This window comes from Equus przewalskii, chromosome 12 (assembly GCF_037783145.1).
Source record: "Equus przewalskii isolate Varuska chromosome 12, EquPr2, whole genome shotgun sequence".
Taxonomy (NCBI): Eukaryota; Metazoa; Chordata; class Mammalia; order Perissodactyla; family Equidae; genus Equus; species Equus przewalskii.
This window is the reverse complement of record NC_091842.1, coordinates 670868-687385: the sequence shown is the minus strand read 5'-3', so window position 1 is coordinate 687385 and position 16518 is coordinate 670868. Positions and strand designations below refer to the sequence as shown.

The window sequence follows — 16518 nt, the reverse complement described above, 5'->3', positions numbered from 1 at the left end:
GGGCACCTACCACCGGGCTGCTGAGAGCATCAGACACGGAAACAGGAGAGGCTGGAAGAGCAATGGGCCCACGTGGGGTCAAGGCCTTTCAGAACCCAGCTGGGGCGGGGCCCGGGCATCGACGGGCGGGGCCTGGGCGACGAGGGGCGGGGCCAGTTGTGAGGGGGCGGGGCGTGGGCTATCAGGAGGCGGGGCCTGGAGTGGGGGGCGGAGTCCTGGCAGTGAGGGAGGAACCCGGGCACCAGGGGGCGGGACCTAGGCTTAAGTAGGCGGGAGGGGGCGGGGCCTGGACGGCAGGGGCGGGGCCTGGGCGGTGAGGCCCCCGCGGCGGGGGCGGGGCCTGTGTGACGAGGGGCTGATCGCTGTTCGACGCGCTCGGCGCTCGCGCGGGGCCTGCTCGGCGCTCGGCCGGCCGCCCTACGTACGGCGCGCGTCGCACTCGGAAGCTCCGGGCGGCGCCATCATGTCGACGGCCATGAACTTTGGGTCCAAGAGTTTCCAGCCGCGGCCCCCGGACAAGGGCAGCTTCCCGCTGGATCACTTCGGTGAGCGGCGGGAGGCCCAGACCCCGGCCCGGGCAAGCCGCGCAGCCGGGTGGGCCCCTGGCGTCCGCGCGGGGCGCAGGTGGGGAAACTGAGGCTCGGCTCAGCCCCCCCCGCCCAGGGCCTCTCCGCCGCGGTCGGGGGGTGGGAGTCGGACCAGGGAGGGCCCCTCAGGCTGGGGACTGTGGTGTCACCAGCTGTCACCGTCGTCGAGTCCGCTCTTCGTAATCTCGGGGCTCGGACCCTGGGCCAAACCGGAAATGCCGCGGTCGCGCCCTTTGTGTTTGAGTCCTGGCTTCGGGCGAGCTCCGTGGAGGTTAGGGCTTTGAAATTGATGGGTTTCACACATTATTTCTAGATTGCTCCTTGTTTCCAGACACACAGCCAGGGTCCGCCGGGTGACACCGTGCGCCTGCCCCCGCCCCGGGTCTCCCCGCTGTGGGTGGGCTCGGCCCGGGGGTGGTTTTCTGCTCGTTTCTGGGGAAAACAGGCTCCGGAAGGAGATGCAGCGTTGCCGGGGGATTGGGAGGCTGCGGCGGGAACGCGTCCCGTTTGCACCTGTCGCAGAAGATGCTGTTCCTTCCTCGTTCCAGGCGAATGTAAGAGCTTTAAAGAGAAGTTCATGAAGTGCCTTCGCGACCGCAATTTTGAAAACGCTTTGTGCAGAAATGAATCCAAAGAATATCTGGAATGCAGGATGGAGAGGCAAGTACCCCCCCAACAGCCGCGGCTTCTCCCACCGCCCACCTCTGCCACCAAAGCGTTTTGGCCCAGGGGTCAGGGCAGTAGCCTCCTCCCCGCCGCAGGCTCGGCCTCCGTGTTTCGGGGCTGCAGACCCCCTGACATTGAGGCTCATCCGGGTGAATTGTGCCTAAGTCGATGGGCAGTCTTGGGACCTTTTCTTGAGTGACAGCGTTGTCCGCCAGTGCATTGCTTGGAGGATTTTCTCTCCAGATCTGGGAGCTCCAGACCCGTCATTAAGGTTTCGGGATCGTGCACGTACAGGTGCCGACTGAGTTAAAAGATGGGAGGGTTGTGGCACGCACTGCCTTTCTTTCACATTCTCAGACCGTAGAAATATGCATTCTGTGCTTTGTTCCGCCCAGACTTGGAGCTGTTAGGAATGTGACGGGGAGACAATGGCTGTTTAAGAAACGGTGAAAGATGAGGGACTCGTCCTGTCTCCACCAGGATTCACCAGGGCTCCCTTTTAAACAAGACAAACATGTTTCTAACTTGATCCGTTGAGATTTTACTTAAAGTCAGGACTGTTCTAACCCTTAATGGGGTAGAGCATGTGGAGTTATGGGTGGGGGTGGAAACGTCTTTCTCTGCCTCTGGAGCCCCCCTCCTTAGCTCACTCGGGAATCTGGTCTTCAGGCAGGCTTGTCTCACAACGGGCAACATAAAACAGTCCGCTTTGGCCCCATTTCCATTTTCCAGTCACACACGCAGACCTCCTCCTCAAGGCGCCATCCGTGGCGCTTCCCAGGCCCACAGGTGTGCTGAGGGCCGTCTGTGGACGTTAGGGACTTTGGGGTGGTGGGCCTTCTTGGCGCGTGGCCCTCGGGCGAGGCCCTTGTTCTGCCTTCCGAGCTGTTCGGGCTCACAGGAGCTTAGATCCGACAGAGGGCCACCCTGAGTGCTTTAAATAGCGCGCTGGTGGGACCCGCGTGTCTGAACGGCTGTCTTTTACACTGATGCGTCTTTACGAACTGGAACTGGGTGAGTGTCTTCTTGGTGCTGCCACACTTTGGAGACAGAGTGTGGGGCCGTCGCGCCCTGTCTGAGCAAGTCACAACGCTCCGAAGCGCACCTTAACCGTCCCTCAGCCGATGCTGTGCCCGCAGTCCCTGCTTGGGGCTCCAGATGGCTTCGCTGGCCTGGGTCCCCAGAGGCTCCGGCTCGCCTGGGGTCGACGTCTCTCCACCATCTTCACCGTTTGCCTGACGACTGTCTGTTTTTCTTTTAGGCAGCTAATGGCGCAAGAACCGCTGGAGAAGCTGGGGTTCGGAGATCTCATAGATGGGAAGTCAAAGACCAAAACCCAGTCTTGATGGGAGGAAGGCCGCCGGCTGTGTCGGGGGTCGTCGGGGACGGAGTGTGCTGCATGGACCTGTCACCCTGACTGCGTACTTCCTGGGGAGTGTGAGTTAGAAAGGGGCTCTTGGAATGTCCTTGAAACAGTCAGGTGATGTCAGAGTAGGCATCCTCTCTGGTGCACCCGTAGCCAGGATGCGGCTTGTCTCTGGAAGCTTCCCAGATTATTCTGAACAGTTACTGTTCTTTTTAGATTCTCATTTTCCCCAGGGGTGTAAGGCTTCATCTTGAAATCCAAGTATGTGACAGTGTCCCCAGGGAGGCCCGTGACAGACAGGAGGCCAGCGTGTTGAGCACCGACTGGGTCAGTGAGCGGCACCTCGGCCCTCCTGTGAGGTGATGAGTTTCCATGATGAGACGCTGTGCGTCTTTTCAGGGCTGACGTGCTGAACGCTCACGAACCTCTGTTGTGTAGACGGACACTGTCAGAAAACCATTCCCCAACAGAGTGGTTTCCTTTTGTATTTGTAAACATATATGCTAGCTTATTTCCTTTTTTTTTTTTTTTAACAAAATAAGTATACAAACTAGGAAGTGAGTAATAGAAGTCGCCTGGCTTTGGACGTATTTGACGTCTTGATCTTTTCTTCATAATGCCCGAATCCCGCGTATCTTTCTGATCAAGGGGTTGTTTTCTGATTTGTATCAGACTATATTTATAAAACTAGATGTTTGATTTGAATAACTCCTTCATTGTAACTCTGGAAAATAGAATGTCAGTACATTTGCGGTGTGGCTTACATGGTCGTCTTCCCGTTTCTTTACTCTAAGAACACCCACACCTGCCTCTGGGTCCCCGAGCGTGTGCTGGAGGATGTCCTGTAGCATCACGGTTCCATCCACCAGTGCTGAGAGCAGTCGTTCTCGGCCGGGCTGTTTCCAGAATTGACTGCAGGTCATTTAAACCTCACAGGTGTCCAAACCCTCAGCCAGGGTTTCTGGGGTGATTGGGAGTGTGGCCAGGGTTCAGAACCATGGGCAGAAGGCTCTGGGCCTGTTTCCCCTCGGACCTGCCCCCGTCGGTTGCTTTCCTCAGCTCCCGGTCAGCTGGCTTTCGTCCTGGTGTGGCCAGTGGCGGATGGTGTTGGCAGAATCCAGGGTGTGTCCCTTCTGGGCTCTGAGTCTTCTCCAGGCTCTCGAAGGTGAGGGCAGCCGGCCTAGATTCCCACCTGGGCTCCAGGAAGTCACCGCCCTCTGCTCCTCGGCTGTGGGTGGCAGAGGCGTCTCGCCCGCATCTGTCCTCTGCGGTAACGTCCCTCTCTTTTCAGTCCGAGGTGGTGCGTGTCTCCTGGTCGGGCCCTGCCTGTATCACGTCCCTCCCACGGCTGGTTCCATCTCGCTCAGCGCCCTTTACCATGTTCACGGTTTAGCTCCAACTCCTGCCATCTGCAGCTTGTCGCTGCTCATTATGTGGTCTCTGTCTTACGCTTCTAGTTGTGCTGCAGGTTTTTTTGCATATTATTGCCTAGTTTATGAAAAGTCTTGATTTTTTTTTAAGATTTTATTTTTTCATTTTTCTCCCCAAAGTTCCCCAGTACCTCGTTGTATATTCTTAGTTGTGTGTCCTTCTAGTTGTGGCATGTGGGACGCTGCCTCACTGTGGCCTGATGAGCGGTGCCATGTCCACACACAGGATTCGAACCGGTGAAACCCTGGGCCGCCTCAGCAGAGCGCTTGAACTTAACCATTCGGCCACGGGGTCGGCCCCAAAAGTCTTGATTTTTATTGCCAACTGAGCCATCAAACTATTTTGTGCTTTCTAACAGTACAGAAGGACGCATGCACAAGGTTATTCGTTGCGGCCCTTTTTGTAATTACAGAGCATTGAAGTGGCCCCAATGCCCGTGCATGCGAGTCCTCGCATCTCCCGTGTCTCCTCACAGCGGGCGCTGCAGCCGCAGCAGGGAAGTGGGGAGAAGGGTGGGGACCCACACTGGCCAAACCCACACGGAGCAACTTCACACAGGAACATGCTGTGAGCTGAGGACAGCAGAGTCCCAGAGGATATCTAGTGTGTTAAAGAGAAAGAGAGCCAAGAAGCCATACAGATAGCTGCATATCTGTACAAAAGGGAAATTCAAGAAGGACAAACCACAAACTTCTCGAACAGTCAGGAGCGGGTGGGCAGGCTCACGAGCGCCACCTCTCTGTACCTTTTACTCTCGTTCTGACTCTGGACCGCACTCGTGTTCTGCATGCTCAAAACACAAGCCGAGATGTGGGGGGACCCACAACGGAGCACCAACAGTACCAACAGCCCAAGCCCAACCGATTACAAAGGCCAGCTCTGACCAGCCTGAAGGGGCGGGGGGACGACTCGCCGAAGTAACTTTGGAAAACAGCATTTTGACCAAAGCTAGAGACAAAGAGACAAAATTCTGTGCTCTAGTTAGTGAATTTGTTTTTCACACGGACGACAATTCTGAAACTATGCATATTCTAAGATTGAAAAATTAGATGTTGTGGGTAATGGGAGCCGGGTGTGTGGAACTCCTGGTGTTCTAACGTATAAAGGCAGCCAGATGTGGAAACAGATGCAGGGGTGTGTGTGAGTGTGTGCATCTCCATACAAGTGTTCCCCAGCTCCATGCACCCAGGGTCCTGGAAGCAGCAGCACCCTGAACAGGATGCACGCCCAGCGCCAGATCTTGGATTGTAAGACCGCTCTCTGCCGAAGGAACCAGGGCCCCTCGAAGGGATGGCTGACTCCAGGCCGGGGCTGGGAGAGCCCAAGGTGAGCCTCGACCGTCTTGTGTCGGAAAGTAAGGCACTGCTGCAGAGCAGTGGGGCTTGTCAGAAGGACACAGGCAGCCGCGTGAAGGAGACCCAGTGGCCACATCAGGGACACTGGGCAAGAAAATGAAGACCATGACAGGGTCTAGCCCTCAGAAGGCATTTCCACCCAGGAGCCCCTGCCGGTAGAATGAATAGTGGAATTCATATCAGTCGGGGAGGGGCAGCTCCTGACGCTGACTAAGGCAGCAGGAATGGCGGGAGGAGAGTCCCCGCTGGCACCTTCCTGGGTGATAATGCCTGCAGACAAGGCCAGCAGCCTGTCCTGGAGTCAGTGGGCAGAGTGGGATGGGGAACGCGGTTTGCCTGCCCTGGAGGACCTCCCCATCAGGCCCTTGGTGATGTCGCAGGGAACAGCGGGGACCTCACAGTGTGGGCCCCTGGACCGAGTGGTCACCACAGCTCGGGCCCCGATCCTCTGCCCTAGGCAGGCGCAGCATCACTTCTGTGGTTTTCGTGCCAGAAATGCCTAACCTCAATCTAATGAGAAAACACCAGACAAACCCAAACTGAGGGACATTCTACGGAATGAAGACCAGCACTCTTCAAAGTGTCAGGGTGCTAAAGACAAACTGTCTGAATTGCTGCCCCCACCCCAGGGGTCCAAGGAGACGTGAGGCTAACCACTCAGGTCCTGGGCCAGGAAGGGCGGTGGGGGCCAGTCGGTGAGACATGAAGATCTCGGAGAGCTCCCGGGATGTTTGATTCTTGTTCTGTCATTATGTAAGATGTTATTTGGGGAAGCTGGGCGTACGAACTCTGTCCTATTTTTGGAAGTCTGAAATTATTTCAAAACAAAACGTTAAAATATTTTGTACTAAACTCTTTGTAGTTGAACTTTCTATATACATAATTGAGCGAATTCTTTTCTGGAAATAACTTTCAGTGAATTTCAAAAAGGGTATCGCAGACATAAGTGGTTTCAGCAAGTCAGGAGAGGAAGCAGAGAGAGGAGCTGACTTCTTCACGAAGGAACCTGTGGTTTTCTAGATGTGCGTGCTGAAAATGCAGTGCTTAGCGATGCAGACGTCCTGTCTGTCCTGCCAGGCTCCCAGGAGGTATTTTTGGTAGTGCGTCATTTGTCATGTAAAGCACGCGTTTTGTCTCATCGTCAGGATGAGCCAACGGACGGCTTTATGAAAGGCACCGAAAGCCAATTTCCAGAATGGTTCCCCAGTGCTCCCCTTAGGTGGGAGATAGGTCGGAGAGGTCAGAGGCAGCAAGGGTCTGGCCTGGGGCCCCTGCCGCCTGCCCAGGAAGATGAGCCCCACCTTGGTCTGGCCCACGCGCGCCCCTGGGAGGGGGTGCAGGATGTCCCCAGGGCCTCCACACGAGTCACATCAGGGAAAGCTTGAGGCTCAGGGCTGTGTCCTCCCCTGTCCCCCGTGCGTCCCTGCACTCTGCCAGCCCTGGCCCTCCCAGCCCGCAGGCGCAAGTCCTGTTAGTTTCCTGCTGCAGCGCTGACAAGTGACCACAAGCTCCTGGCTTAAACAACACAAATTTATATTCCTGTTCTGAGGTCAGCTGGGGCTGCAGGGCTGCACTTCCCCCGGGGCTCCACGGAGTCCTTCTCTGCCTCTTCCAGCTTCTGGCGGTGCCTGCCGTCCTTGGCCCGCGGCCCCTCCTCCATCCTCAGAGCATCTGCTCCCTGACTGCTTCCGTCCTGTCCTCACGCCACCTTCTCTGACTCTGACCCCCCCCCCTTCTAGGGACCCTCTCGATGACATTCCCCCCGACAATCCGGGATCCTCTCCCATCTTGAGGTCCCTGATGTAACCGCCTCTGCAGTCAGGCTCACAGGCTCTGGGCACGGGCACGGGCACTTGGACATCTCTGGGCCATTGCTCTGCCCACCACACCTCCCTGGCCCGTGAAGAGCTCTAGCAGTGGTGTGGAAGGGACGTGTAGGGGACACCCTCAGGTCCCTGAGCAGCTGGCTGGCAAGGAGCTCAGCGCATGTCCATGCCCAGAGAAGGCTGGGTCCTGCCCTAGAGGACATGTGCCCCGGCAGCTGTGGGGTCTGTCTCCATTTTCCACAGCAACTGGTCATGGCTCGGGTTTTCCCAGGGCTGAGTTCAAACCCCACGTTGTTCTGTGATCTTGGGTGCTGACTTTGTGCTGCGCCTTGCTGGCCAACGACGAGAGTGGGTGTGCACTTGATAAACAGGGTCAGAGGGTCAGGACCAGCCGTTGCCTGAGTGGCCTGGCCCTTCTCCCTGGAGCGCTGGTCCATCTAGACGTTTCCTAGTCTTACGTAGACAGGGAGGTGCTCGGAATCCTGTACAGCAGGTGCTCACGACGCCTGACCAGGTGACGGATTGTTGGCGCTACGTGGCTGTCCTCTTCGTATTTTCCTTTATGATTATGTTTTGTGACAAGCGTGTGTTATTTTTATAGAAACAATAAAATCATTAGTTTAAGAAAACCCACTGCGTTTAGAGTAATTTTATATCATCTATGAGTTGCATGCCTGTGGCTGTAATTGTATATTGTCCATAAATAGAGCCCAGTGTATCTTTCCTGGTGAAACTGCTGGCGTGCGTGTTGAAACGTGACACAGCCCTGCTGGCGTCCGCAGAGCACATGGGCCTGGCGAGGGGCAGCCTGATGTCCCTGCGGTCGTCAGGATTGGCCCTTTGAGGGAGGGGCCGTGTTGTCTGCCCTGTGTCCCCGCAGGAAGCCGGCCCTCGGCGCCCCTGCACGCGGGCTGCTTTCTGTCCACGGGGCCCGCTTTGTGCTGGTCTTCACTGGCAGGGAAAGAGGGCCTGTCCGTGGTGCGGGGTCCCCTTGTGAGATCAGACACTTATGGATGAGAAGGCAGGGGTTTTATTGTGGCCAGAGACGCTCGAGTGGCTCTGTCGGAGCCCTGTGATAAATCGAGGGCTCTCCATCCTCCTCTGGAGGGATGTGGTTGGGTTTCCCGGTGGCGTGCACCCCGTGCTGCCAGGCTGCCAGGCGCCTTAGATTTGGCTCTCCCACTGGTGGCCTGGAGGATGTTATCCGTCAGCTTACTTCCATTAGGGGACACACACCACGTGGCTGTGCCCACCCTGCGCTACGGGATGTTCCGACCCCGCTGTCATGTGGCGGCTGCTGTGCTCCCGGGAAGGTGGGAGTCTGGGTAGCGTCGGCCCTGTGTGCGGTGCTGGTTGAACTGCTCCTCCGAGGGCCCGTGTGGGCAGGGAGGACCCGGAATGCTCAAGGTCAGGCAGAGCAGGCCCCTCCCGGTGCTGGACTTGGGGGGTCAGCATGGTACAGGGCCCCTGCAGACCTGCAGGTGGTCCAGCTCCTGTCTGTGGCCGCTGGAAAGTCCTGAGAATTCCGTACCACAGCACAGGTCTCAGGCCTCTTGTCCCCTCGCCTTTGGAGGGCCCTCCAGCCTCTGTGCCCTGGTTAGCTCTTTTGTCACCTCTGGCAGGGCTGTCTTTCTGGAACGGCGCTCCCCTCTGGGTGTGCTTCACCACCTCTGGCTTCTGCAAAGTCAGGCCTGGTCCACCCCTCCCTCCCCTGGCCACAGGGGAGCCCCCGCCTTGTCGAGCAGAGGAGGGGCAGCTCTGGTTCTGTGCAGGCCCCGGCAGTGTGGGCGTGGGCAGCTCGGAGATAACAGTAGCCCGAGGAGGCCTCCAGGTCCTGTGACAGGAGAGAGCTGGCCCCAGGAGCCACCCTGAGGCTGGGCCGTGGGTGGGAGGGAAACCTCCAAGCCTGGCTGCGGGTGACCTCCTGGGCGGCTCCGAGCTCAGGCTGAGCAGTCAGGCCTGGCCCCGTGCAGTGGCAGCTGGTCATCAGAGTAGCCGTTCTGAGACCCATGTCTGGACCAGGCGGGAGCGGGCCCTCTGCTCCCAGAGGGAGTGGAGCGAGCGTCCGGGGGTGTGTTCTCTGGAATCACCCTGCCCCTGCCCTATGCACAGCGAGCTGCCGCCGGCCAGGAGCCCCTCCAGCATGTCACCTGGGCTTCCAGTCCCCCGCACAGGCTGGGGGTGGGGATTTGGGGGCAGGGGAGCTGTCCCCTGGCAGAGGGACTGCACAGGCCAGCTGCTTCTCAGGAGCACTGCTGTCGTCTCTGGCACACGTGCTTGCACACTCGGGCTCGCTCCACGCACAGTTCACTGGGCCTGCGGGTGCCGTGTTCTCTCGTGCACCCGCGTTGCTCCCCTCTTCCCCCTGCCCGAGCCCCTCCCTCCTCCTCCTGGGGGACGCCCCTAGTCCCTCCAGGCCAGGCCTCAGTGTCTGTCTGCCCGCTGTCGCTGGGAGAGGTTCTCAGCTCCAGGGAGGGGCTGTGGTCGGCCTCACTGACACAGGTGGAGGGCCAGAGTAGGCTGTGCTGGAGGCGCCCAGTAATATCTGTGGAACTCATTGCTGTCGTCCAGCACTGTGGACGCAGCCGGGAGACGATCAGACAGCAGACTGAGTGTGCCCACAACTGCCCGGAAACCAGCGTCCAGTCAGCCCCTGGTCAGCCTGGAGCCTCCTCACTCGTCTCCTTTCTCCCTGCAAGTGGAAGGTGGCAGACGGAACCCTAGTTACTGCTGCCGAGCCCTGGAGAGGGACCGTGGGGATCACGGGCCAGGGAATGCCCCGTTCCCAGTCTCATCCTGGCGCTCTCGAGGTTTGGGTGAGCATCTGTCTCAGAAGCACGGGTCGGCCCTGGCCCCTCCATCGTGGTGGTGGCCCCGGGAGACTCCGCCCTGCTGGGAGCCGCTGGGGAGATGGTAGACTGACTGTACAAAGGCTTCGTCTGCGGCCCGCCCCTCAAACCCTCAGGAGCTTTCCTTGCATCCTGCCCTGGCCTGCCTCCCATGTGGTTCCTGCTCTGGACAGCCGGCTGTGACCTCTCCAGGCCCCACGCGTTGGGGGTTCCAGGTAGAGCTATAGTAATGGGGCTGCAGCAGCTGGGGCGGGATACCGCCTCTCTTCCAATCCAGGGACGCCTCCACATGGCTCCTTGAGGGGACCTGCTTGGGCTTCCTCACTGCACAGCAGTCTCAGGGCTCCAGCAAGAGGGTGCAGCCAGCAGCGTCAGAGGAGGATGTCACTAACTGTCCCAGGTTCCGGGGAGGGACATAGACCCACCCTCTGCAAGGGGAAGAGTGTGCCGACTGTGTCACAGGTCTTGAACCCCAACATGATCTGGGGAGCGTTCCCTGGACGGGGGCTGAGGGCCAGTCCTGGCTCTGGGGCGGGAGATACTCAGCCAAACCTGAGAGAAAGCCCAGAGGCCAGAGGAGACTCAGGAACAACAGGGCGCCCCCCGGTCCCCATTGCCTGCAGCACTCTCCAGGGCTCAGCAATAAACCCGCAACTTCCAGTAGCTTCCGGGGCCCTCCGTTAGCCAGGGTTCTGCTTGCCACCTTCCACATTTGGATTTACAAACCCAGCTGCGGATGGGACTCTGAGCCACGTGGGGCCTTCCCGTGTTTCTGACCGCGCTTTCTGGATGCGAGGGGAAACGGTGCATTTGGGCCCCGGGGATGGAGCGCAGCCTGGCGATGGAAGCTTTGGGCTGTAGAGTGCAGGCCCCGGGGCGGCTCCCTAGGGGCCAGCAGTGTTGGAAGGACAAGGGTCTGGATGGGTGTCGGGGGCTGGACTGGGGACACTCCCAGGGCGGGGTCTCTCCTCCAGGCGTCTGTGGTGCCCGGGGTGGATCCTTCTGGAGATGCCAGGCTGGGGTAGCATTTTGGGGAACAGAGTGGGCCACTAAATTGCAAAAGCCCCATGATGGATTGGTGCAGGCCACCCACTCAGGAAACCCACTCTCCTTTCCCTTCTTTCCTCTGACCTGGGGAACAGCGGCGCCTTGGGGACAGAATGTGGTGGTGCGGCGGCCCCTGCCGGACAGTGGCGGCACTGCAGCGCCCGAAGAGGGTTGCCTGGAAGGCACAGTGTGTATGCACCGGGCCCCACACTCTGAGAACTAGAGACAGGACCAGGGCTGTGCGCCCTCAGACCCCAGATCCTCCTGACACGATGCTGGGTGGGGGCCGGGGGCTCGGAGAGCAGGCCAAGCTGGGGCCCATCAACGCCGTGCCCGCTGCCCCGTGCCAGCACCTCTGTCATGTCAGAGCAGCTTGGAGCAGCTCACTGGGCACCACGGCGGGCAGTGACCAGTGGCAGGGGCTCCCCGTCCATACCCACAGACCGCCTGCCCAAGGGCAGGGGCTGCGGGGAGTGGAAATAGGAGCTGGGTCCTGAGGGAACTGTTGCGACAAGACGACACAGGGCTGCTGGGAAGGGGGAGCCAGGGCAGGACTCATTCCAGGCCAGAGGGCCTGTGGACAGCATGGCCCCGGCCTCCCAGCACCTGGGGCCCAGGCCTGGGGTGCAGGAGTCTGTCCAGCTATGGGCGACTGAGGCACATGGCCTGAGAGAGGCCTGGACGTGGTGGCCATGGGGCCTGGGTTTCTGAGACCACCCTGGCCAGTTAGCCCTCACTGGTTATAAGCTGCCCCAAACTTAGCTTCAAACAACTGCAGCTTGTGGTTACCGTTCTCATCTCTGGGACCGGCTTTGCCATCAGCTCTAGGAGCGGGTCTGATATCAGCTGTGCTCAGCGCTGTCCTCACCAGGCGGTACCTGAGGCTGCTCACTTGGGTGGCTGCACCTGAGCTGCGAGGACTCCAGCAGCTGAGGCTGATAGAGCCGACCAGGCACCACCCTCTCTGGGCTCTCGCGACGTGGCCACTGCAGTCTGGTGGCTTCAGGAAAGCTGGGCTTCATGCTTCGTGGCTCAGGCTCCCAAGGAGAGAGAGACAGAGACAGAGAGATAGAGATAGAGACAGAGAAAGAGACAGAGAGAGTGCAGCCACCGGGCAGGAGCTGCGTCCTGCTCTGACCCGGCCTCCGAAGCCACAGGCGTCCTGCAGCCTTCCTGCACTGGTTGGGGCAGTCACGACGCCCACCCAGATTCGAGGCGAGAACATGGATCCCATGGATCCGTGGGAGGTGGGAAGAATGTCAGTCATGTTCTAGAAGATGAGGTGGGAGGGAAGACAGAGTCCGAGACAGATGACTTATTAGATGGCTGGATGGGTGGATGAGTGGGGGACAGACAGAGGGATCGTCTCTGGGAGATGGGCACCCCGTCTGGGGCCCGTCCTGCTGTGCTGGCTCACGGCCTCGGGCATGGCAGAGGCAGGCGCTGTCTGCAGTGTGGGGAGCCTGACGAGCTGCACCTGCCCCCACGCCTTCCTGAGCTCTTCGAGGCTGCGAGGCTTCTTGGCCTTCCCCGTCTGGGGGGTGGGGGGTGGGGATGCTCATCTTGGCCTCAGCCCTGCACTCTGGTCCTGGAGACAACCCTCAGGAGATGTGAGACCCAGCCCCTCCCAGCCTCAGTCTCCCCACCTGCTGAGGGGCATGATGTCAGCCTCTCGTGGGGCTGCTGTCGGGGAGATGAAGGGCCCCCTTCATTCCGTGGGGGCCAGGTGGGCTCAGCACAGGGGCCTGTGGCCCCAGGTTCAGAGCACAGACGTGAGAAACACAAAAGCTGCTCAGATCTTATTTAAACACAGGGCAAACACTTCTCAGACCCGGGGCCTGTGTGAACAGGACTCACGTGAGCAGAGTCACACAGCATCTGTCCTTCTCTGACTGGTGTATGTCACTGAGCATCACATTTTCGAGGTTCCTCCACGATTAGCAGGTGTCAGTGCCTCATTCCTTAATGTGGCTGCGTAGTATTCCATCACTGACACACGACGTTGTGTTATCCATCATCCGTCGGTGGCCACTCGGGTCGTTTCCGCCTTTGGCTGTTGTGAGTGATGCTGCTGTGGACATTCATGTACCAACCTCTGCGTGGGTGTATGTTTTCGTTTCTCTTGGGTGTGTCCCTGGGAGTGGCTGGCTGGGCCACACGGCAGCTCTGGGTTTAACTGTTCGAGGAACCACCCGCCAGACCGTTGCCCACAGCAGCTACACCATCTCAGATCCCATCACTTGCTTGTGTGAGGGTCCCGATTTCTCCACGGCCTCGCCAACCCTTGTTGTCTTGCCATCCCAGTGGGCGTGGGGGTGTCTGCTGGGGGTTCTGATGTGCGTTCCCCTGAGGACTGATGGGGTTGGGCAGCTTCTTGGCAGTCTGTATGTCTTCCTTGGAGAAATGTCTGATCAGATCCTTTTCCCGTTGTTTAATTTGGCCACTTTCTTTTTATTACTGACTGGTCAGAGTTCTTTACAAGGGTCTTTCTGAGTTGCACCGATTCGCATGTGCATTTGGAACCCAGGGCTCCAGGCTTGTTGCTGGGAGGGGCAGGGCCAGGGAAAAAGCACGATCCCAGTGCCTATCGTGGGTCTCACTTTCCTCCCCAAACCTGAGACTGGCAGCCAGCACCAGAGGACCTTTCGCCACTGGTGTCCACCCTGTCCCAGTGACAGTGGCTGCCTGGGGAGGCCTCAGCTGCAGGGTTAGGCTCCCATCCATCCTGGCAGGAGAGAGAGCCTTCCAGACCCACCGTCCTTCTGTGCCAGATGCCATTTCTCTTTGGGAAACCAAGAAAAAACAAATAGATATATATTTTGAGGAAAATTAGACCTCAGCTAACATCCACCGCCTATCTTCCTCTTTTTGCTGGGGAAGACTGGCCCTGAGCTAACATCTGTACCCATGTCCCTCTATTTTATACATGGGACGCCTGCCACAGCATGGCTTGATAAGGAATGCATAGGTCTGCACCCAGGATCCGAGCTGGCAAACCCTGGGCCACCTAAGTGGAGCGAGTGAACTTAACCACTGAGCCACAGGCCCGGCCCAAGAAAATATATTTTTAAATGGCCCCAAAGCCACTGAGCAAACCTTGGCACCCTTGTCCGCACGGAGAGGCCCCATCCCCATGTCATCTTTGGGGACGTCCCTGGAGACCCCCACCTTACGAGGGGTCTCTGGGGCTGGTGCCACTCCCAGACAGTGGTGTGGAACCATCTTTGGCTCCAGCCAGTCGGGCCTGCTCCCTGCTCTGCCTTCCTTCGGGCTGTGAATTATTGATGCCGAGGCGAGCGGTCCGTGCGCAGAGCTCATGAGGGCCGCTGCTGTGTGAGCTTCGTCTTTCTTTGTGGTTTTTCTGTTTCTCTTTCTGTTGGGGGTGGGGCTGGAGGCTGAGAGCAGTGGCTGCGGGAATTACATTGGGTGAGGGCTTACTTTAAAACAGGAACTGTCCCCGGCCACACCAGGAAGCTGTTCCCAGGAGTCAGGCACAGCCCTGCCTTGCATTTTAGTGGCCTTCTTCGCGCCATTACCGTGCTTCTGGGCGCTGGCTCCCTGGGGATCCTGCATGCTCTCCTCGGCCTCGCCCAACACTCGGGGGCCCAGTGGAGGGCTGACTCTGGGGGACTGACACCCACTGGATCCCCAGCTCCCCGCTCCTGGGAAGAGCTGCGGGGTCTCCTCTGGGGTCTGGCAGGGAGAGGCCCAGGGAGGGTGAGGGACTGGGGCAGAGGGATGTGGCCGCAGCCCTGCCTGGTGAGGCCGGAGGGGGGCGAGGGGAGGGTTCTGGGCTGGCGCCTGCTCTGTGCCCATCTTCCCAGCGCCACCCCGGGACCCTGTGCTTGCTCAGCCCAAGGGCTACCACGTGTCTGGGGAGGGCTCGAGGGTGGCGTCTGGTTCTGGAAGGCAGCGCCCACTGTCTACGCCTCCCACGCTGGAGCCGGGGCTAATTCAACCTAAACCCGCGGTCTCATGCCAGTGGGCGCTGGCAGGAGAGGTGGACACTTCCCTCTGCTCGGAGCCCCTGTCTCCTCCCCTAATCAGATGGAGAGCTCCTCAGACCTGCTAAGGGCTCTGCGTACAGCAGGTGCTCAGTGCATGCTGTCAAGGGGAGGGGCCTCTGGCCACCACCTGGTGCTGGGGAAGGAAGGGCCCAGCTACCCAGAAAGCCAGTGCCCACATCAAGCAAAGAGCCACGAGCGTCCGCTGAACACCTCCTTTGTTGGGCTGTGGGTGGGAGGGGTTGGCCTTCATGCTGGCCACCTCCTCTGGGCTTGGTGCATCCCCTCCCGTCTCAGGCAGGTGTGCCAACCCCCCCTGATTACCGAATTTCCTCAGGAACTGGAGACAGCAAGTGTCAGGGCAGAAGAAGAGCTGGCGGTGGCAGGCAGTGATGGGCAGCACCCAGGGGTCTCCAGGTGCCAGGGAAGGGCTCCCTCTGCAGGGAAGGGAGCCTGGTAGTGCCCCAGTCACCAGCCCTTGGAAAGTGGCTGCTCTCCAGGGAGAGGCTGAGCGCCAGGCTGCCAGGCTGAGGGCAGGGCCCTTCTCCTCCAGTGGCCCCAGCCTGGCCTTGCCCCTGGAAAGCTCAGTCCATTTCACTCCTTCCCTGGGCAGAGCCAGCCCTGCCTCCACTGAGATGCTGCCCGCTCGGCTGGGGCAGGGGGACCTGGTCTCACCTTGAAGTTACCTTCAACTAACTGCTGGGCGCCCACAGACCAGCTGTGTGTGGACTCCCTGTGCTGAGGGGATGCTGGAGGAGACAGACCCTACCTCTCCGCCTGGGGTCTGCTCAGCATGGCTGAGCGGTCACCGGCAGGCGGGCAGCAGGTCTTGTCTAAGCCCCTACCCAGGTCCAGAAGATGCTTGAGTAGTTAGGACTGGAGGCCTTTGGGCAGCCTGGCAGGCCAGGGACAGCTGTTCGGGGGGCCGAAAAGCAGAGAGAGCAGGAAGCAAATCAGCAGGGCTTGCTGGCAGGTGGGTGCAAGCAGAAGTGGGGGGCCGCCCGTGCAGACCCCTTGTCTGCCCCAAGGGCACTGAGCCGCCCTTGGCAGCCCTGGTCTGGGTCCTGCCCTCCCTGGGCTGTGCTGGCACCTTCTGGATTCTGCGTGAGTCCTGCCCTCCTGTACCCCAGCCCTGACAGCAGCCAGTGGGGACCAACGGGGACCCCAGGGTGGCTGCACTCCAGCCTGGAAGCCCAGGGCAAGGCCTGCTGGCAGCTCTCCCCTCTTGGGAATCTGTGTACATCCCGACTTCCTGTCTCGAATCCTCGCTCCCTCCCACCTCCCTCGACGAGGTCAGGGCCTCCTTAGTCGGATGAACCACCAGGGTGCCTGTCTCCCTGTCACACAGTTATACGTTCATCCCAGTCCTGCCACATAGAAGCCACGT

The 16518-nt window shown here is 59.5% G+C and overlaps 1 protein-coding gene across 3 annotated transcripts in view; it reads left to right on the top strand.

The window, feature by feature from the left end:
• The first annotated feature begins 323 nt into the window (after positions 1 to 323).
• The window catches only part of COX19 (cytochrome c oxidase assembly factor COX19), a 45137-nt gene continuing 28942 nt past the window's right edge, over positions 324 to 16518 (top strand). The window contains exons 1-4 of one of the 3 annotated variants that reach the window (XR_011524659.1): positions 383 to 545; positions 1136 to 1251; positions 2519 to 2690; positions 3911 to 7860. Coding sequence is in view for 1 of the 3 variants with exons in the window: in XM_070567362.1 (XP_070423463.1) it covers positions 464 to 545; positions 1136 to 1251; positions 2519 to 2599 (279 nt within the window). In the remaining 2 variants the exon portion in view is untranslated. Of the gene's footprint in view, positions 546 to 1135; positions 1252 to 2518; positions 3383 to 3910; positions 7861 to 16518 lie in introns of those variants that run through there. The other 2 variants (XM_070567362.1, XR_011524660.1) reach the window with 2 other exon arrangements.